The following is a 22,981-nucleotide window of genomic DNA, read 5'->3' on the forward strand; positions in this document are numbered from 1 at the left end:
ACTGAATGGTAACATTATTCCCTACAGTAAAAGGTTAAAAATCACGGCGTAATGATTAATGAAATAGTTGATTGGTCTGATCACACGAAAGAAGTACGTAAAAGGATTTTTGGAGTTCTTCACCCTCTTAAACGGCAGGGGGGTGTATTTCCATTTGAGCTACAGGCCAAATTAACACATACACTCATCCTCCCTATACTTGACTATTGTGACATTGTTTTAGTTGACATGACGAGAGAAGAAACACTTAAACTTCAACGAGCACTGAACACCTGCCTGCGATTTATTTACAATATCGGTACAATGTTCATATCACCCCATACTATCAGGCTGTCTCATGGCTGATGTTTGATAAACGTCGGCAGCTACACACTTTAACGATGGTGATCAGAGTGGTAGCTGAAAGTCAGGCAATGTATATTTCTTTTAAAGTCATCTTTTTATCATCATTTCACAACTTAAACACACCGTTCTAGATTCATTCTTTCTATTCCACTACACCGCACAAATAAAATTAATAGATCATTTGTGGTGACTCTCACCAGATTATGGAATTCCCTGCCAGTTCAGGTCAGAGAAACTAGCTTTTTTTAAATCACGATTTAAGGTCACCTGCCGAGACTACCTGCTGAGGAAAGATGACTGAATGGTTGAAGTATGAATGTGTGCGTTCCTGAGGATTAACCATTGTTAAGAGTTTTTAATATTAATTAGTTCTAATATTAATTTAGTAATTTATTTAATTTTTTCAATTCTCTTAACTTATGTAGTTTTAACTATTTTAAGTATCTCAGTATTTTATTTAAGATTCTGATTAGTATGTGGTTTAAGTGTACGAGTGGGCCTGGATCTCTAACTTCGCCACTGAACTGAAGGCAAAAATAATAAATAAATAAATAAATAAATAAATAAATAAATAAATAAATAAATAAATAAATAAATAAATAAATAAATAAATAAATAAATAAATAAATAATGTAAAGCGTATGGATATAGATATTGTGTTAGTTGGCAAAGAAAAGTACACGTTACAACATATGTTATGTAGGGTTTATCTTGTCCTATTAGTTTCCAACAGGTTAGAGCCACACAGCTGTGAGCTTGCATCCGGGAGATAGTGGATCCAAACCCCATTGTCGGCACCCCTGAAAATGTTTTCCCGTGGTTTCCCATTTTCACACCAAGCAAATGCTGGGGATGTACCTTAATTAAGGCCACGGCCTCTTTCTTCCCACTCCTAAGCCTTTCCTATCCCACCATCGCAATAAGACCTGTCTGTGTCGGTGCGACGTAAAGTAAATTGTTAATTACTTTTCCACGTAAGCCTGGGATACAGAATATAGTAGTATAGAGTTTTGTGACGCTAATATTCGTATGTATAATTTTTATTAATGTCCCAGAAACCAACGACACTGAGCTGTTGCCATTTCAACATCGTTTTAAGGGTTACCAATTCAAGCCGGGATTTGAACCTGCGAACTCAGACTCAGAAGGACAGCGACTCAACCAACTGAGCCACATGAAAAGGAGGCGTTTGTGATTATTGTAGATGCAGGTAGTATTTTTACAAAGGTTTTGTGAGGAGCATTTATTAAGGCGTACGTTTTCTTACTGTCCTAAATGCTCGAGGCCGGACAGAAGAACTAGCTGGAAGCTAAGGAGCCTTGCAGGGGCGTCACTTCCTTCTCTGTTCACTTTTCCAAACCAAACTCCATGGCGTAAGAGCCCCGAAGGTCCATCGCCTACCAAGCGACCGCTGTTCAATCCGAAGGCCTGCAGATTACGAGGTGTCGTGTGGTCAGCGCGACGAATCCTCTCCGCCGTTATTCCTGGCTTTCTAGACCAGGACCGCCATCTCACCGACAGATAGCTCCTCAATTATAAACACGTGGGCTGAGTGTACCTCGAACCAGCCCTCAGATTCAGGTAAAAGTCCCTGACCTGGCCGGGAATCGAACCCGGGGCCTCCGGTAAGAGGCAGGCACGCTACCCCTACACCGTGGGGCCGGCTGGTTAATTTTAGGAATCCTTATTTTCGAATTTGACTTAAGGCATCCTGCATTCGATTCCATGCACTGACAGAGTTAAGAAAGGCATGGGATGAGGAGGATACAGGCATGTTTTTGGGTGCAGTAGAGTTTTCCTTGAGTCTCCCGTAATCTAAATATCACGGGGTGTAGTACCAAAGTGGTTCCTTTTTTTTAAGAAGACAAATTAAATGAAGATTCTACTTCCTCACAAACGAAGAACGATATAATCAATTTTACGAACAGTTTCAGTAATGCAGCAGGTTTATGTTAAGAGTACAGAAGCTATGATTGTACATGGTAAAAATCAAAACCAACAAAATCTATTGAAGATCCGTCACCGTACTCGGTAGGACCGGCTTTCTTTTCATATCCACCGGGCGAGTTGACCATGCGGTTAGGGGCGCACAGCTGTGTGGTTACATCCGGGAGATAGTGGGTTCAAACACCACTGTCGGCAGCCCTAAAGATGGTTTACTGTGGTTTTGCATTTTCACACCAGGCAAATGCTGGGGCTGTACCTTAATTAAGGCCACGGCTGCTTCTTCCCACTCTCAGCCCTTTCCTTTCCCATCGTCGCCATAGGACCTACGGTGCGTCGTAAAGCAAATTCTAAATAAAAAATAAAAAATCATTTCACAATCCCTTCCAAGGAAGAGTTGTATCCATACTACTGGCCACTGAAATTATTTTGTGGGTACGCCACTGCATTCACTCACCATTTAAGGTACAAGGTAAGTCCAAATAATGGTTGGATACTCAAAATACACCACTGTAAATGATGCGGTTCTGGCTCAAAAGTATAAGGAAAGGTAAGGGACAGGATCTAGTGTTTTAAGTAGAATCCGTATCAATAGAACGTGACTTCCCATTTAAAAAATGTTTCATGCATCGACTATGATTCAAGCCTGGGCCGTCCTGATGAGAAGATAGAACCATTGGAACTGAGTTATCACGCCCGCCAATTACAAAATAGTTACCCGCACTTTTGATGGTGCCATTTGAGGTTCCAATCAGTCCCCGGGCATTTGACAAAATATATAGGCCTACCTATCGAACTTAGGCACGCATCCGCGATTGTCTTTGCTACTGTAAGAATAAAAAAACTTTTTCATAACTTACCGAGGATGCACATAGTGTTGGCTTCTCAGTGACAAAACGGTCCCTCTTCAAAAAAGTTACTTATATGGCACAAAATGAGGAACTAACGTGCAGCTCACAATCCTGTCACAGTCTTCCCAACGCTGCAACTTAAACACAGCACAACTCTCAACCACGGTACAACCCGAGGATCCCTAGGACATTGTTGTTTCCTGGAACCGATATGCAAAAGCTGACAAGATGTTGTAAGCTTGCAACTGTTTCTGGCCGTCGACCCCGTAATCTCGGTGGTCACGTTCCGGCCCCCTACTGAGTAATCCCTTGCTAATTGCCCCTTTCTTCATGTCTTGACATTTTTCAACACACGGTTACATTCTCAATAGTGAGACCTCTACAGAGAAATATCCCCGCGCATCACAAGTGTCTTCCTTTCATTCAAGCAGTACAAATATGGAGAATTATGTATGGCCCTATAGAGCCCTGCTAGTAGATTCTTGTCGCTACGTTAAATTGACATTTCGACGTACGTTTTTAAGTTGCTCGTACCTTACGTAAAACAACGGCTGATCCTCGCCCTAGATCCAGGAAATATTTTGTGGGGGGCCCGGCCCCCCTGGGCCCCCCCCTTGGCTACGCCAGTGGCCGATGTTAAGTCCGTTGTCACCAAACACTATTTTAGGACTGTGGTCATGGAAAGTTTGTGGCGAGTCACGCTGCGCGTGGAGAGGGGAGGGCAGGAAAGGGAGGGGGCCTTGCAGAGCGATGTGGATCTCTCCTATTGGATGATTAAATTAAAGGAGACAGATCAATTAAAAACAGCCTAGAACTAATTAAAGAATTAAATAAACTTAAAATAACAGAGAGCACATGTATGATATCCTTTGACATCACTAACATGTACACCAACGTACCAATAGATGAATCCATTAGAATTATCGAAAACCTTCTTAAAGAAAACACCTCTCTACAAGAAACCAAAGAAATTATTAACCTTCTTAGAACAACACTACACCAAAATTGCTTTGCATTTAACGACAAAATCTATTTCCAAAAAGAAGGGTTAGCCATGGGCTCACCGTTATCAGGTATAATAGCAAACATTTTTCTGAATAACTTCGAAAACATCTTCTTAATGGGCCAGCTTTCAAAAGGAATCTTACATTGGAGCAGATTCGTTGATGACGTCATATGCATATAAAATAATGACATCACTAATGCAGACCAGTTATTAAACACTCTAAATTCTTTACACAAATCCACCAGCTTCACAATGGAGCCAGAAAATAACAAGAAAATAAACTATTTAGACATCACAATCAACAGGAATAATGACAAACCATCTTACAAAGTATACAGAAAGCCCACTCAGACGTCGCACACTATTGACAACAACTCGAACCACCCATACACACACAAAATAGCAGGACTGAATACAATGATACACAGAGCTACTGTATTTCCATACCAATGAGCACAACAGATTTCAATGAAGAGATGCAAATCATTAAACAAATCACGAAAGAAAACAACCATCCTCCAGGCACAGTAGATAAACTATTAAATAAACATAAGAAATGTTGCCGGGAAAATACCACACACGACAAAGAAAACTACGTGGTTCTCAACTATGTTAACAATAACACATACAAAGTAGCTAACATTTTCAAGAAACAAGGTTTTAAAGTAGCTTTTCGAACGAATAACACACTACAGAGACACTTCAACAGGTGCAACCTAAACAAAAAGGACCCTTTCTCAAAGTCAGGAGTATACGAACTCAAGTGCCAAGAACCTAAGTGCAACGCCACATACATAGGTCAAACAAAACGTAATTTCCATACAAGATACAAAGAACACAAAAACGCGATCAGATATAATCGGCATTCAGCCTTCGGGGAGCACATCTACGACTGTTCACACCATTTCACAGATATCAACACTGATCTAAAAATTTTACACTTCGAAAATAAAAGTAAATCTTTGAATATAAAAGAAGCAATAGAAATTTACGTCGCAAAAAAAGCTAATGCCAATAACCTGAATGAGCATACACATTTAAATAATTCCCCCCTATTCGCTCTACTCACATAATATCTGACAATACCTACTCATTAAATTACTTCTATCGTAATAATAATAATAATAATAATAATAATAATAATAATAATAATAATAATAATAATAATAATAATAATAATAATAATAATAATAATAATAATAATAATAATAAATAATAATAATAATAATAAATAATAATAATAATAATAATAATAATAATAATAATAATAATAATAATAATAATAATAATAATAATAATAATAATAATAATAATAATAATAATAATAATAATAAAATAATAATAACGTCCCTTATTTTATTCACCTAAAAATTATTAATTTGCATTCATCCATATTACATAAAGGTACATTTAACATGGAAAAGGTCAATAACATCTCTCCCCTCTCCAATGTTGATGGAAGGTAAATTGCTTTTATCATAATAATAATAATAATAATAATAATAATAATAATAATAATAATAATAATAATAATAATAATAATAATAATAATAATAATAATAATAATAATAATAATAATAATACCATTCCTTACATTTTTTTTCACCTAGAGAAATTATTAATATGCATTCATCCATATTTCATAAAGGTACAATTAACATGAAATATGTCAATAACGTCTTTACCCTCTCCAATGTTGATGGAAATCCACAGCGCTCCAGCCGATCCGCCCTACATCTCCTTCCCCTCTCCACTCTATAGTCTACTCGATTTAATCATCCAATAGGAGAGATCCACATCACTCTACAAGGCCCCTCCCTTTCCTGCCCTCCCCTCTCCACGCGCAGCATGACTCCCCACAAACTTTCCATGACCACAGTCCTGAAATAGTGTTTGGTGACAACGGACTTAACATCGGCAGTCTAGATAAGTACGTAAGTTTTTCATTATATTAATAATTGTATATATTTTATTTTTGTTTTTACTGTTTCATGTTATCACTAATCTCTCTATCATTGACAAGTTTATGCTACGTAAACAATACTGTACATATATAAGCTTGTTTCTAAGTGATTTGATAGAATCTGAGGATGTTCTTGTAGAATGAAACATGTCATTCTTTGTATGCTAGTGTGTGTTTTACAGATATGTTTATAGTGTTTTAATTTACATTGTATTTGCTGTGTGTTTGACAGACTGAAAAGCCTTTGTTACATTTTACAATAAAATATCACACACATATAGACATAAAATAACAATTTTATTTATATATATTTCAGTAATTTGACACAGGTTAGAGAAAACTGGAGATATTGCTGACATCTCAGTCACACATAACAAGTGTGATAGTTCAGGAGGTATGGGTGTGCTGGGTGATGACTCTCAGAACACAGTCAGTGCTTATGAGTACCGGTACCAAGAAGATTTTTCTTACACAGTTAGTGGTGTTATAATATAATTTTATGTATTGGTGAGATAAACAATGGGAAACTATCAATCTCCTTACTTTGAACAGAATATTGTACTATCAGCTTTTATGGATAACCGTATAACCAAGAAAGTTACAGCATATTCTATCCATGCTCCATCCACTTTTCAGACTAATGAAACAAAAATAAGTAAGCATGTTATGAGTACAATGATACAAACAGACCAACTTACTCTCAAGAAGAACTCATCTTGTCCTGCAAGTGTATAGCCAAAATCAAAGTCACTTTTGAGTAAGTCATCTAAGCCCTTTATAGATGCAACTCTTACTGACAGTACTGATGTGATGAAGGCAGCATAGGCATTGTAGATGATGAGAGCAAAACATAGGCTGAAGATCAGAACAAGGCTGCCAGAAGCTGTGTTAGGATTCCAAGAACTCCCTGTAATTAGTTGAGAGTTAGTAATAGCAAATCACTACAGCAAGACATTATTTATCCAGATCATATTAATCCAGAGTTTTGCTTTATCTGGACTATTTTGTTACACATGGACAGTATATTTTTTAATATAAAATTGTCCTTCTGTACGTAATTTTTAAATTTTTACCCCATACTTTGTTTTTCATCTCCAATTAGACATACAAAAGTCAAAAATAGGTTTAATGGCATTTTTATCTGTTAGTTGTACATGAAAACAGCTGAATGAAAATTAACTTACAAAACTCATTGTTTAATCTGGGGAAAAACAGGGTTTATAACTTTAGTTAAAATTATTTGATTATTGTAGGGTGGAGTGGTGGTTTAGTGGAAGACCAAAGAATAATTTCTGAAGTATGAAATACCATATTTTATATGTCCTATAAAAACTGTATATTACAAAACTAGGAAAGGATTTTTCTGATCTGTTGTATATTTTACTTTGTACTGTGAAAACGTTTAAAATATTAGATGTCTAGTAATTGTTTGCATGCTTTTCCTTATGTAGTTTTCAGCTATAAAGGTGAGCTATTACTTCATGAATTCCCTAGGATGTAAACATATTTGAAGAAAGTAATATTGGGTTCATACCGAGAAAACAGCTGAATGAAAATTACCTTACAAAACTCATTGTTTAATCTGGGGAAAAACAGGGTTTATAACTTTAGTTAAAATTATTTGATTATTGTAGGGTGGAGTGGTGGTTTAGTGGAAGACCAAAGAATAATTTCTGAAGTATGAAATACCATATTTTATATGTCCTATAAAAACTGTATATTACAAAACTAGGAAAGGATTTTTCTGATCTGTTGTATATTTTACTTTGTACTGTGAAAACGTTTAAAATATTAGATGTTTAGTAATTGTTTGCATGCTTTTCCTTATGTAGTTTTCAGCTATAAAGGTGAGCTATTACTTCATGAATTCCCTAGGATGTAAACATATTTGAAGAAAGTAATATTGGGTTCATACCGAGATAGAAGTTGGTGAAGGTGAGGTATGGACAGAGAGCATTACAATTAGCATTCTCTATTTTAGATTTAGTATTAGGTTTCCTTACTTGCTATATGGGCTGTTGAAGACTGCTTTGGCACTTATAACTGGATTATTCAACTGACTTGAATAATTCTATTGTACTACAATATTTATTATATATGGTAATGCCTAGTGGAGCTAAAAAGCATGCTTGGTTCACCACCCCACCAGCCACCACTGGAACACTCCATAAATTCACATGTAGTGCTGACCTTAAGTCGCATAATTGTGAGGGCCTGAGTTAAAGGTGCATAAATACAGCTAGAAAACAATGAATGATGCTATTTTGAGTTCCTGAGAGAAATAAATTTACTGAAACAGAAGTACACATCTCAATGACCAAAACTGAAAACAATGAAAAGCAAACACATTTAGCATGTGGATATATGTGAAGTATTCTTTACTTGAATTTTCATTCACAGCCTTAGCATATACTGTAGTGTTCAGTACAGTAAGAGCAAGGAAATGTTTAGTCAATTAATGACTGGTATCAGTGTCTGGCCATATCCAACTATGGTAATTGAGTAGGCCTTACAGTCAGTGCCTCAATGCCGAGTGTTGGGCGGTGGAAACCCTGCCAGCTGAGGGGACCAATGACTTCAGGTGGAGTCCTCTTAGTGGGGTGATGAACCCCCATTGGAGGAAATGGCAATGGAATTCATAGCTGCAAGCATCTGACTCATAGTGGGCAGCTTGTGGGCAGTGTCTGTTCTCCAGGTTAGGAGCAGCTGTTAACCTTAAATGCAGAAGGCAACAGGCAACCATTGCACAAACTAATTCCCATGAAGAGTAGCCATGGATACAACCTTGAGTGAAACTGTAAATACTGATCATGGACTTTGGAACCTAAGATTGGGCAGGAAAGGGGATGACTGCAAGGCCTCTCAGGTCATCTTTCAACAAAACCTATCAGGAAAGTGCATAATATGTTTAAGTTAGGGACTTGGAATGGAAAAAAGGGAAAAAATCACTATCGTTATGCAAGAAACAGCACTTGGTATTTTAGGAGTATGTGAGACGAGGTGTCAGGGAATTGAGAGTTCTATTCAGATGGATCTGGAGAAATCCATGGCAAAAAAGAACAACTGGAATGAATGGAATCACTATAATCTTCCAAAGAAAATGGTCCAACAGCGTGATCAACACATACCATATTTTCTTGCATAACTAACACCCCTGCATAATTTATGCACCCCAATTTTTGTGTTCAAAGAAGGGGAAAAAAAGGTTCATGTATTGGATGCATCCATTTCCTTTCCTTGATGACTTATCGCACTGTTATGGATGCATTTTGAAATAAAGATGTCAAGTAGCAGTCTTCTTAATGCGAAACCTGGCATTCCAAATACCATGCAACTCCTGTTATCACCTGTTAGGAAATTCCACTGGCTGCACTACTTTAGTTTAGTGAGTGAACCAGCGCAGACCTGTCTAGTGACGCTCTATTCCAGTCTGGTACAGAGATATTTTACAAGTGTTTCAGATGTATGCATGTTTTTGTGATTCTATAATTGTTTGTTATCCACAATGAGCAAGTATTCAAGTAATATGGCATTGTATAAACTCGCGGTGATCAGTTTTGTTGAAACACATGGGAATAGGGCAGTAGTTGTCCAAGTGCAACGTGCACTGCCAGGGGAAACAGAAAACTACACTTCAAGTGACCAGCAAGTCTTGCAAAGTATTTCATGGCCCAAAAAGTGGCAAGTTTCCACAAATAGAAGAGGATCTGCTGAAGATACAGTATGTGATTTCATTACACAACGATGGATATGCCGTTTCCCACAAAATTCTGTATTTTAAGGTACAAGAAATAGCTGCACCACATGGCTTCAATGTCTCAGATTTTAAGTTTAGCCAAGACTGCATGATTAATTTTATGAAGAAAACTGGGCTTTATCTTTAACAAAGAACATCATTATGCCAAAGAATGCCTAATGATTTCAATAAAAAAATCATTGATTTTCATCACTTTGTGACTGGAAAGTGAAAAGTGAAAAATAATCTGTTTTTCCAAATATGAAACAAAAAACAATGCTGAAAGTAACATTTCCACAAGGGATCCATGTTTGTATCCAAGAAAAAGGGTGGATGGACATGTCACTCATACAAGATTGTATACAAACAATATTGGAAAATTGAGCAGGGTCTCTCCTTTGATGCCCAAGCCTCCTTGCATTGGGCATTTTTTGTGGCCACCTGACGGAAGAAATTACTGGAAACCATGAAAACCAATTTGGCAGTGATTCCTGGTGGTCTGATTTTGGTACTTCAAACCTTGGACATTTCAATAAATAAACCATTCATGGCAAATGTGCAGAAACTCCATCAGTGCTGGATGGCAGAACATGTGCACAAACCTACTCCAACAGCCATGGGCGCCCACAGGATCTTTTCCAGAGGGGGATGCACATTAACAATTTTCTTGAATATAAAAACCAATAAGTCAGCAACATTAAATTGTTTACAGAAATTTCCGGTTATAACAGATGCTAGATGACTGTCAGTAAGTTCAGTTTATGAAATAATCTGGTATGATATTAAACAATCGAACATCAACCTTTTTAGAATTCCAGAGGGGGCAAGCGCCCCCTTTGCTCCCCTTTGCGGGCACCCATGCCAACAGCGAAGATTCGAAAACCACTGGCTAAACTCCTTTGTGAGTGGATATTGCATGCTTGGGACATGATTTTTTCGAAGGTGATTGAAAAGAGCTTTAAGATGATAGAAATCTTGATTATGTAAGATCAGACTGAAGATGACTTCTTTTGGAGAGATATGAGTAGTGTTAACAGCAGCAATTCTTCCTGCACTGCCAGTAGCAATGTTGAAGATGGTAGCCTATAAAACGTAAGACAACTTTTTTCCTTTTTTTGCTGCTATGTCATGATTATTTATGTGATTGGTACTTTAGTTAATTCATATTTATTTCACTTCAGGTCATATTATCAACTCATAATGGGAAGAATGTTTTTCCAGTGTCTATAGTTCAAATCCGTGTGTTCCACTTGCCTGATGTAGGGCCTGTTTTTTAAAGATTTTTACTGTTCAGAAGACAACTTATGCTGTAATTTTAAGCCAAATGATGATAACTGCAAATGAGTTGAACGAATTTTGTGTATAGTATATTTGATGTATCTTAAATGTACATAAATGGTAAATAACATTTTTCTATGTTTGAATTATCTGAATAATTTGAGCACCCAAATTTTTTACCTATACTATTTGCCAAAAAAAGTGTGTTAATTATGTAAGAAAATACAGTATCATGTAAGTGACAAATTGATGATGACCAAAGTGAAAGGCACTCCAATTGATCTAGTGATCATTCAGATATATTGTCCCAACATCAAATAGTTCCGATGACAAGGTAGAGGTGGTCTAAGAACAAACTGAAATAAAGATAATGTGGTCATAATAGTCAGTTTTAATGCTTGTGTTGCTTCACATAACAATCTGAAATATGCTTGTAAATTTGAAAAGTGGTCAGAGACTTTTAAAGTTTTGTAAGGAGCAATATGACACGGTTGTAACACACACATTCTTCGAAGTACCTATCCAAAGGAGATGAATGTTGAAAGCACCTCGAGATAATGCACAATATCAGATTGATGATATATTAGTCAGACAATGAAATCAAAACCAGATTATATCCAGTCACAGCTATCCAGGATCTGATGTGGACAGTGATCACACTCTTGTACTAGCCAATTGTGACATTAAGCTGAAGAAGAATATGAAATCAATCCAACATAAAGGGAACACACAGAGTTTAAAGAACACTGATATACAGCAGATATACAAGATCTAATTTTTTTTTTTAACCTCTGATCGCGCTGTTAAGTGACCAGACAAGCAGGAGGGATTGGATCTGTGCACTGTATTACAGCTGAGCTGTAGGCATTTAAACATGGCTGGCATCATAGATTCTCCTGCCAAGTGCAAGTTGTGCAAGTGCCATTCAATTTCTACAGGAAGAAGGGAATAGCACAGCAGAAATTTATCACAGAATGAGCCTCATTTGCTCAATTTCAATGGGAACTGTTTGATCATCCAGCGTGCAGCCAAGTGACTTTCACTTTTTTGACAGCTGAAAAAAGCTCTGGAAAGACTGTGCTTCCACACCAAGGAAGAGGTCCAAGACGCTTTACAGACTTATCTCAATACGCTGGTGGCAACCTTCTATGAAGAGGGTATTAGAAAATCTGTTCAGTGAAAAATGTAGAGATACCAGCCTTCAAAGGTGTTCATCAGTCATGTGAATAACAGAAGAGATAGTGGGAAACGCGACATCTTGGGCAAGTTATAATGTGCAATTTCAAAAAATATCAACATGTTTTTCTATTCCTACAAGTTAAAAATCAAAAGAAATACATACAAAAACGTAAGTCGGTTACTTTTCTTGCAGCATCTTCTCAGTTGCTTCTGGTGAGTGACTTGACATCTCGGGAACATTATAATAAGCAATTTCAAACAATATCAACGTTTTTCTATTCCCACATGTTAAAAACAAAACAATTATACACACCAACATAACTAAGTTATTTCTCTTGATACATCTTCACAGTTGCTTCTTTTGTCTCACAGAGATCCTTCTCAGAAAAGTGCATTTGATAGCAGATCTCAGAATACGATAACACTTTTGTTTTTGTCACCAGGAGAGCACTAAGAGTCCTTGTAATCATATTTAACCAAATGCCAGTGTGATTCTTACAAACAATACTGAATATTCACTCAGTTGAAGCATTGCTGTGAGATACCACTAAAACGGCAATCATCACTTGAATATTTAAAGTTTCCTGAAGTATTTTTCAGCTTCAAAATTTTAGCCCATGCTACATCCATTGTTTTACAGTACTTCCAATTTGTCTTGGTCAGTGTTTTCAACTATGTTTTGAAACAATTCAACAAAAGAAAGCACTGACAAAAACAAAGTACAGTAGTTGCTCTCAATGTAACATCCACTACGTATGCATGGTTCACCACAGTCTTGAAAAGGTAATTTATCGAAAATGTAGTTGCACGCTGTGGTGAAGAAATTTCTTACCAATTTGAAGAACTGTCTCATGCCATCTCCAGATAAACTGCCAGCTTCACTTCTTGATTAATGTGCTATCTTGTTTTAACTCCAGTTACAAGATCTGACAACTCCTGGTATTGAACTTTATATCAGTAATGCATATCAAACTTACTGCTTTCCAATCTTTTCATCTTTCACAAACCTCACCATTAAATCTATCAACAATCCATTCATTTATCTGGCACTTTATATATAGAGGGAGCTTCTACTCTCAACATGATATTGTACCTTGTGAAAACAGAGAGTGTGTTATTCAGAAATAACAAGTAACTTTCCGTGGCATAATTTTCTATTGCTGCTTTCACTGCAAGAAATTTACTACTGCTGGTTTCTTCTGACTTGACTTCTTCACCAAAATGAAACAACAATTATTTCAATGGCTCGCACTTTTCTAATTCCATGTTTATTGAATCAGTGAGAGGTAACCATCTTGTGCTGACACGAGTCAAGATCTTGTGATTTTTGAGCTTAAGTCCACTCGTTTCCTGATACATCAGTGTTTCTTTTTCTTTTGGAGCTTCTTTTGGAGCTTCTTTCAAGAAAGAAATGTATGTCTACTAACAATGTCTTTACCTTTACACTCACATGCTTCCAATGTTTTTTTTTTGTTTTTTTTGTTTTTTTTTTGTTTTTTTGCTAGTTGCTTTACGTCGCACCGACACAGATAGGTCTTATGGCGACGATGGGACAGGAAAGAGCTAGGAGTGGGAAGGAAGTGGCCGTGGCCTTAATTAAGGTACAGCCTGGTGTGAAAATGGGAAACCACGGAAAACCATTTTCAGGGCTGCCGACAGTGGGGTTCGAACCTACTATCTCCCTAATACTGGATACTGGGCCGCACTTAAACGACTGCAGCTATCGAGCTCAGTGTCCAATGTTTTAGTAGCCTTTTGGGCAGCTAAGTGAAGTAGGTGAAAAATACAGCCTCAGCTGTTTCAAAAATGCTGACACTTCCTTAAATTTACCTATCATTGTACTTGCATTGTCACAACCAAATGATAAACAGTTTTCCCATTTCAGCACCTTGATCTTAATTCTCTATCCAGCACTTGAAATATTCATGTGTTATTAATACATTCCAGCAAAGTAAGCAGTAGAGTTACAATCTGTCCTTTTTTTCTCACAAAAGTACGTAAACACCAATGATTACAATTTGCTGTCCTTATTATCATTACTACCATCAGTAGACAATGAGTAAGGTGCATTTTGAAGACTGTTGACTGTTTCAGCAGCTGTTAATTCTGACATACTCCCAACTATTGCAGTTATCTTGGTTCTGGTTCTAGCACTTCCATACCTGTTAGTAATTTCTGAATCGGAAAACATGGCATTGAATAATGATTTAGCATAGTCTTCTGCAGTTAAAGGAAGATTATGTTCAAGCAAAAAGTGTATAAAATAACATTCAGCCCAAATAACACTAATATCATAACTTTTTTTGTAAAAAAAGGATGGTAGCATCTTGCATTGCTCTTTGATGTGCCCATACTCTTCATAGTTTCTTTAGATTTCACATGCCATCGGCAGTCATTGCATCCTCCACATTTAAATGAAAAATCACTCTTGCATGTTTCACAAAACATGTGGTTTGGTGAAAGTTTAGATGGTCCTAGGCATAGAAACTCTTCCATCTACTGCTTTTGGTAATGGTGATTTGCCACAAATAGTTTTTGTCCATCATCACTTGGCTCTTCATTGCTTTTATGCTTAAACATCTTGTTATTTTATTTAACACAGGAACAGACTAGTACTACGTGACATCACTTTGTAATACTTTGTGTTTTGTAACAAAAGCAGGCAACTCATTACTAAACCCAGAGGTAATAGAACAAAAATTGAACAGATATGCAGGGGATGCGCTCAACAAAGATGTTACATTCACAGTGAAATGTTGTAAATAAATGTCACCATCTCACCAATTTTTCACTATCTTTCAATAGCGAGTCTCCTATGCTATGTACCATATGAAACATAGGTCTTTCCTATTCGTGGGGGAAAATGGAAAATTTTAAAACATCACCTTGATGTGGGTAAATTTGTCAGTTGGGGGAATTAGGACTAGAATTGTCTCTGTGTATTCACCATGTGAGGGTGCAGATGATGAAGTTGACAAGTTTTATGAAGCATTGAGTGACATCATGGTCAGGGTCAACAGCAAGGATAGAATAGTGTTAATGGGCGATTTCAATGCGAGAGTTGGGAATAGAACTGAAGGATACGAAAGGGTGATTGGTAAATGTGGGGAAGATATGGAAGCTAATGGGAATGGGAAGCATTTGCTGGACTTCTGTGCTAGTATGGGTTTAGCATAAGGCTATTCACCACTACACATAGAAGGCTAGAGGTACCAGACTCAAAATAGATTATATCTTAACCGACTTCGATTTCAGGAAATCTGTTAGAAATGTACAAGTTTTCCGGGGATTTTTTGATGACACAGACCACTATTTGATCTGTAGTGAACTAAGTATCTCTAGGCCTAGGGTAGAGAAAGTGAAATCTGTCTGCAAATGAATAAGGGTAGAAAATCTCCAGGATGAGGAAATTAGAAGTACATGGATATGATTAGTCAGAAATTTCAAAGAGTGGACAATAAGCAGGTTCAGGATATAGAAAGTGAATGGGTGTCATACAGGGATGCTGTAGTAGTAAGAGCAAGGGAATGCCTAGGAACAACTGTGTGTAAAGATGGGAAAAGGCAAACATCTTGGTGGAATGATGAAGTGAGAGCAGTTTGTAAACGTAAAAAGAAGGCTTATCAGAAATGGCTCCAAACAAAGGCCGAGGCAGACAGGGATTTGTACGTAGATGAAAGAAACAGAGCGAAACAAATAATTGTTGAATCCAAAAAGAAGTCGTGGGAAGATTTTGGTAATAACCTGGAAAGGCTAGGTCAAGCAGCAGGGAAACCTTTCTGGACAGTAATAAAGAATCTCAGGAAGGGAGGAAAAAGGAAATGAACAGTGTTTTGAGTAATTCAGGTGAACTCATAATAGATCCCAGGGAAACACTGGAGAGGTGGAGGGAATATTTTAACATCTTCTCAATATAAAAGGAAATCATCCTGGTGGTGTTGTGGACAGCCAAGCTCATGGGGAGGAAAGAAATGATGTTGGTGAAATTAAGCTTGAGAAGTGGAAAGGATGGTAAATAAACTCCATTTTCATAAAGCAGCAGGAATAGATGAAATTAGACCTGAAATGGTGAAGTATAGTGGGAAGGCAGAGATGAAATGGCTTCATAGAGTAGTAAAATTAGCATGGAGTGTTGGTAAGGTACCTTCAGATTGGACAAGATCAGTAATTGTACCTATCTATAAGCAAGGGACCAGGAAGGATTGCGACAACTATCGAGGTATCTCATTGATTAGTATACCAGGCAAAGTATTCACTAGCATCTTAGAAGGGAGGGTGCGATCAGTCGTTGAGAGGAAGTTGGATGAAAACCAGTGTGGTTTCAGACTACAGAGAGGCTGTCAGGATCAGATTTTTAGTATGCGCCAGGTAATTGAAAAATGCTACGAGAGGAATAGACAGTTGTGTTTATTTTTCGTAGATCTAGAGAAAGCATATGACAGGGTATCGAGGGAAAAGATGTTCGCCATACTGGGGGACTATGGAATTAAAGGCAGATTATTAAAAGCAATCAAAGGCATTTATGTTGACAATTGGGCTTCAGTGAGAATTGATGGTAGAACGAGTTCTTGGTTCAGGGTACTTACAGGGGTTAGACAAGGCTGCAATCTTTCACTTTTGCTGTTCGTAGTTTACATGGATCATCTGCTGAAAGATATAAAATGACAGGGATTCAGTTAGGTGGAAATGTAATAAGCAGTCTCGCCTATGCTGACGACTTGGTCTTAATGGCAGATTGTGCCGAAAGCCTGAAGTCTAATATCTTGGAACTTGAAAAGAGGTGCAATGAGTATGGTATGAAAATTAGCCTCTCGAAGACTAAATTGATGTCAGTAGGTAAGAAATTCAACAGAATTGAATGTCAGATTGGTGATACAAAGCTAGAACAGGCCGATAATTTCAAGTATTTAGGTTGTGTGTTCTCCCAGGATGGTAATATAGTAAGTGAGATTGAATCAAGGTGTAGTAAAGCTAATGCAGTGAGCTCGCAGTTGCGATCAACAGTATTCTGTAAGAAGGAAGTCAGCTCCCAGACAAAACTATCTTTACATCGGTCTGTTTTCAGACCAACTTTGCTTTACGGGAGCGAAAGCTGGGTGGACTCAGGATATCTTATTCATAAGTTAGAAGTAACAGACATGAAAGTAGCAAGAATGATTGCTGGTACAAACAGGTGGGAACAATGGCAAGAGGGTACTCAGAATGAGGAGATAAAGGCTAATTTAGGAATGAACTGAATGGATGAAGCTGTACGCATAAACTGGCTTCGGTGGTAGGGTCATGTGAGGCGAATGGAGGAGGATAGGTTACCTAGGAGAATAATGGACTCTGTTGTGGAGGGTAAGAGAAGTAGAGGTAGACCAAGACAACGATGGTTAGACTCGGTTTCTAACGATTTAAAGATAAGAGGTATAGAACTAAATGTGGCCACAACACTAGTTGGAAATCGGGGTTTGTGGTGACATTTAGTAAATTCACAGAGGCTAGACTGAATGCTGAAAGGCATAACAGTCTATAATGATAATGTATGTAATGTATGTATGTATGTATGTATGTATGTATTTGGTACCTGCTAACCATGCTTTAGAACAGACAAATTATTAGATGACAGTAGGTAATTTACCTGTAAGTAAGTAAGTTACTTTTTGAATGCAGCTTACTCAACCCTGATTTTGAATATGAAAATATTCTCTTACAAAGTCATAATGGTGCAGAAGTCGTTACAATTCCAAAGATCCAAATTGAAAGTACCGTACTAACAAATGCTTGAAGATTGATATATTTTCAGTGTTGATTTGAGCAAGCAATCAATCTTGTAGTTTAATTGCTGCTGATATGGTGATCATAGTCAATGGACCTTCTAGTTTTATGTAGAATCTGAATCACTGGGACATAACTTTTCAGTTCAAGAATACCACATGCATTGGCTGGGATTTGAACCATGACCACCTTGGTGAGAAGCCAGCAATGATCCCACTTAACTATCACATCCCTAATTTTGATTTGAAACCTAGAAAATAGTAAAGAATAGTCTCTTACAATCCATAAATATTTGTAATAAAATTGAGGTTAAATGTCCAATACAGTCAACTGGGGTGACTACTGTCACAGAGAGGACTACAATTAAAAATTTGTCACAAGTAACAAGAGGCATACATGCAAAATACTTTTGAAACTTGTATTTTTGTTTGACCATTGCCACACCCCATCCCCCCCCACCCCCCGTCCCTCCATCCCCCCATCAGTTTACAGTATCTCCACGAGTTGAAACCAGGTTTGTCATTCTCACTTAAGTTAATTGCTAACCGAGTGGAGTGGCTGTGCATGTTAATGCACTACAGCAATGTAGACAAGCTCCGTATTCAGGAAATGAGTCTGTTCAAACCTCACTGTTGGCTGTCCTGAGAAAGGTTTTCTGTGGTTTCCCATTTTCACTTCCAGGAAAATGCTGGGAAAGTTCCTATTCATTGATCACAGTTGATTCCATCCACCCCCTTACTCAGTGTCATACATCTTCATTCATTTCATCTTCATTAGTTCCTCAACTGAGGCTGGCATCAGGAAATAGAAACTTTCCATGAATTTTCTCTCACCTCATCCCCGACGCTGTACCAGGAAATAGGACTAAAGGGTAGACATATGGACCTATGTTAATTGCTAGAATTAAGTTGAGAAATCCCTCAAAGCTATGTTTTATTAACTTAGGGATTAACGTATCTTTTAGAGCTTTCTGCAGCCTCTGCCAGAATTGTAGTGATTTAGGAGTTAAGCTTCTCCTCACCCTTAAATTCCCCTGTGGGTAGGGGAAGTAGAATAACACCCACAGTATCCCCTGCCTGTTGTAAGAGGTGACTAATGGGGCCCTAGAGGCTCTGAACTTTGGAGCATGGGTTGGCGACCACGGGGCCCTTACTGAGTCCTGGCATTGCTTCCACTTACTTGTGTCATGCTCTTCACTTTCATCTATCCTATCCTACCTCCCTTGGTAAACTCTTGTTCTTTTCTGACCTTGATGGTATTACAGCACTCGAGGCCTAGGGAGTCTTTTATGCCCTTCGTGGCCCTTGTCTTCCTTTGACCGATACCTTCACTTTTCGAAGTGTCGGATCCCTTCCATTTTTTTCTCTCTGATTAGTGTTATGTAAAGGATGGTTGCCTAGTTGTACTTCCTCTTAAAACAATAACCACCACCACCACCACCACCACCACCACCACCACCACCACCACCACCACCACCACCACCACCACCACCTCACCCTTAAATTAATCCCATTATATTGATGTAAAAATATTTGTCCTCCCAGGGTTTTGAACCCAACCTAACCATTCTCTAGTCATTACACAAGAATGATACTGTAATTTAAATGATGATGATGATGATGATGATGATGATGATGATGATGATGATGATGAGATTATATCAGTTTAAAATAAGTAGGAGGAACAAGTCATCATTAATTTGGTCTTTTATTTTAAGAATAATAAATCTAGGAAGTCAGAATTATGATATTCGATTGCATGTTCTTTATACTATTCCATTAATTAGTGGACAGAAGTGTTCACAAACACTACTGTAGTTTGAGAAAATTGAATTACATATGCTATTTTGTATAGTAGTTTACCTTGCATGCACAGAACACTGACGCTCCATACTGCAGCTTCTCCCAAACCCCAGCGGAATTTACGTTTGGTTGCTTTATTTCCAGTCATCCTGTTATTAGAGTTAATATCTTGCCCAGTTGTGGAAGCATTGATAACAGCTACTGCTATAGCCAAGACCATTCCTGTTGCTGCCACACAAAGCAACAGACGTGGACTGAAAGGAGCTAGGAAGATATCTCGCATGGCACCTGTGTCAGGACGATGGAAATAGATGTTCTTCCTGAGAAGGGAATATATGTAATACATGTAACATATGCACCATTCATCACTTCATATGAGTGTACCTAATATACAGTATTAGAGGTAAAGAATGCTTTGAGTTTATCAGGTTAATTAAAACAATAATAATTATTAAATTAATGTCATAATGGTCCACGTATTCAATACTGTAATATGCAATATTTTTTAATTACATTACTAAACTAGGGACTAGGTTCGGCCTTGGCTGGCAGTCTTCAGCCTTAACCCTCAAGCACATGCGCCAGATCTTAGGACGCAGACACACGCGTGGGGGTGCTTTCCATTCCACATGTCATTGTATTGTAAAATATGAATTACTGTATTAATTGGAGATTTTAAGATAAATTATGTACGAATGACTCTTTCTGCAGGGATCCAGCCAGAAGGTACAAGAGCGGGGAGAGCACAGAAAAGTTATTTGTTCATTTCACTAGGAAATAGAATGACCTGGGGTGGATTCCACCCCATATGCGTGTGTTTGAGGGTTAATGTAATACATCTAGTAACTAAACAAATGTACAAACACACAACTGACATAAAAACAAATGTACAAAAATACAACTGACATTAAAATCTGGGATGAACTATGTGTAAAATTTGAAAAAATAAGTAAATTAGGCTCTAAATTCTTAGCATCTGGAGTATGCTCATCATCCAGACTCTTTCTTGCATTAATATTCACAGAATTTTTATTTCCATCACTGCTAATCATTACAATTTCAATTGCAAAATGGGAACTGGTAAATGTTGATTTTGTAGTCAGATCATCAATCACCAAATCTACTTGAATGATGTTAGCAGTATGCAAGCCATTGGACGCCACTGTAAATAACCACCAGCTGACGCAGAACTGCTAGATGGTGTTTCCACATCAACCAAGGTAAATAAAATGAAATGTTCCCATAGCACTTGTTATTTACAGTGGCGTCTAGTGGCTTGCATACTGCTATTATCACTCAAGTAGATGTGGTGATTGATGATCTGACTACAAAATCAACATTTACCAGTTCCTATTTTTCAATTGAAATTGTAATGATTAGCAGTGATGGAACTAAATATTCTATGAATATTAATGCAAGAAAGAGTCTGGATGATGAGCATACTCCAGATGCTAAGAATTTAGAGCCTAATTTATTTATATTTCAAATTTTACACATAGTTCATCGCAGATTTTAATCTCAATTGTATTTTTGTACATTTGTTTTTATGTCAATTGTGTGTTTGTACATTTGTTTAATTATTAGGTGTATTACATTAAGGCTGAAGATGGCCAGGCAAGGCTGAAACTAGTCCTTAGTTTAGTAATGTAATTAAAAAATATTGCAAATTATAGTATTGAAAAGGTGGACCATTACAATATTAATTCAATAATCATTATTGTGATCACAATTTAATACAGATCAAAACCATGCGGTTTATATCCTATGATTAGGTTAATTAAAGCCAAAACACAACAAAGTAAAAAATATCTTAAAATAAAAAATCTGATCACTACAAATAAAAATATGAACAGTTTTGTGAAGAAATGAAATTACTTTGTTTTCTTTGCTTACACTAGTTTCATAGAAATTTAATTTTTCATTTTAATATTAAACTTAGCTTTGGTAATTTTTCTGACATTTACCTGTCAGTGGTTCTGTGGTTAAGTTAAGAACTTCAGTGACTCAAGAACAAATTTATCATGTAGCTTTTGGCTAAAAAAAGCTGTATGAGAGTCTGAAATTATTTGGTACCTACTGTATTGTTGATGAACTGGAAAATAAGAAAGCAAGAAGAATAGAGTTCTAAATTTCATTGTGTTTGTTCAGTTTCATATTCTGTGCATTTTTTGCATTAAGTAATATTAGAATCTATCAAATATTTTATGAATTATTTTAAGGTTGGAACACTCTATAGTTTTTTTGCTATTTGCTTTACGTCGCACTGACACAGGTATGTCTTATGGCGACGATGGGATAGGAAAGCCTAGGAATGGGAAGAAATTGGCCGTGGCCTTAATTAAGGTACAGCCCCAGCATTTGCCTGGTGTGAAAATGGGAAACCACCGAAAACCATCTTCAGGGCTGCCAACAGTGGGGTTCGAACCCACTATCTCCCAATTACTGGATACTGGCTGCACTTAAGCGACTGCAGCTATCGAGCTCGGTGCTCTATAGTTGGGGTCTAACCAGGCTTATATGCCCTCTCCTTTACATTCTTACTTCTTCTTCCTGATATGTTTCTGCTTACACAGGTCTTTTCTTTTTCCTTCGCAGTCTATCGTTCATCACTATCTCCCCTTGTATTCCTCTCTGATTTAGGTCATCCTCCACCTGATCCCTCCATCTTGTTCGTGGTCTTCCAATTGGTCTTCTTCCAGATTCTGTCCATTCCAGAGGTCTTCTTGGTAATCTTTCTTGTCCCATTCTTTTGATGTGGCCGAACCATCAGCCTATTTCTCTCCATAGTTTCTTTTAAGGGGTTGATCCATAGCGTATTTCATATAGTTTAATTTCTTAACTTGTCCCTTCTTGTTTTACCCAAGATTCCTTACAGAAAGTGCATCTCTATCACTTGTAATCTACTCAGATCTTTTTTTTGCCAAATCCAAAACTCTTCTCATAGGTCAATATTGGCAAATAAGATGATTTACTGTATATATGATGATTTTTGCTTTGGTAGGTAATTTCCAGTTTATAATTATGTCTGATACATAGTAATAAAATGTTGAGTATTTTCCTATCCTCTCTGAAATTCCTTCCTTACTACCACCCCTTAACACCCTCCTAACCATGTAC

At 37.3% G+C, this 22,981-nt stretch overlaps 1 protein-coding gene across 1 annotated transcript in view; it reads right to left on the reverse strand.

Annotated features, from left to right (window-relative positions):
- The window catches only part of LOC136861732 (glutamate receptor ionotropic, kainate glr-3), a 137,620-nt gene that overhangs the window by 34,122 nt on the left and 80,517 nt on the right, over nt 1-22,981 (reverse strand). Inside the window, exons 6-7 of the mRNA XM_068226180.1 lie at nt 19,925-20,184; nt 6,808-7,016 (exon numbers count right to left, since the gene is read on the reverse strand). Coding sequence (XP_068082281.1) covers nt 6,808-7,016; nt 19,925-20,184 — 469 coding nt within the window. The remainder of the gene's footprint in view (nt 1-6,807; nt 7,017-19,924; nt 20,185-22,981) is intronic.

This window comes from Anabrus simplex, chromosome 1, assembly GCF_040414725.1.
Source record: "Anabrus simplex isolate iqAnaSimp1 chromosome 1, ASM4041472v1, whole genome shotgun sequence".
NCBI lineage: Eukaryota > Metazoa > Arthropoda > Insecta > Orthoptera > Tettigoniidae > Anabrus > Anabrus simplex.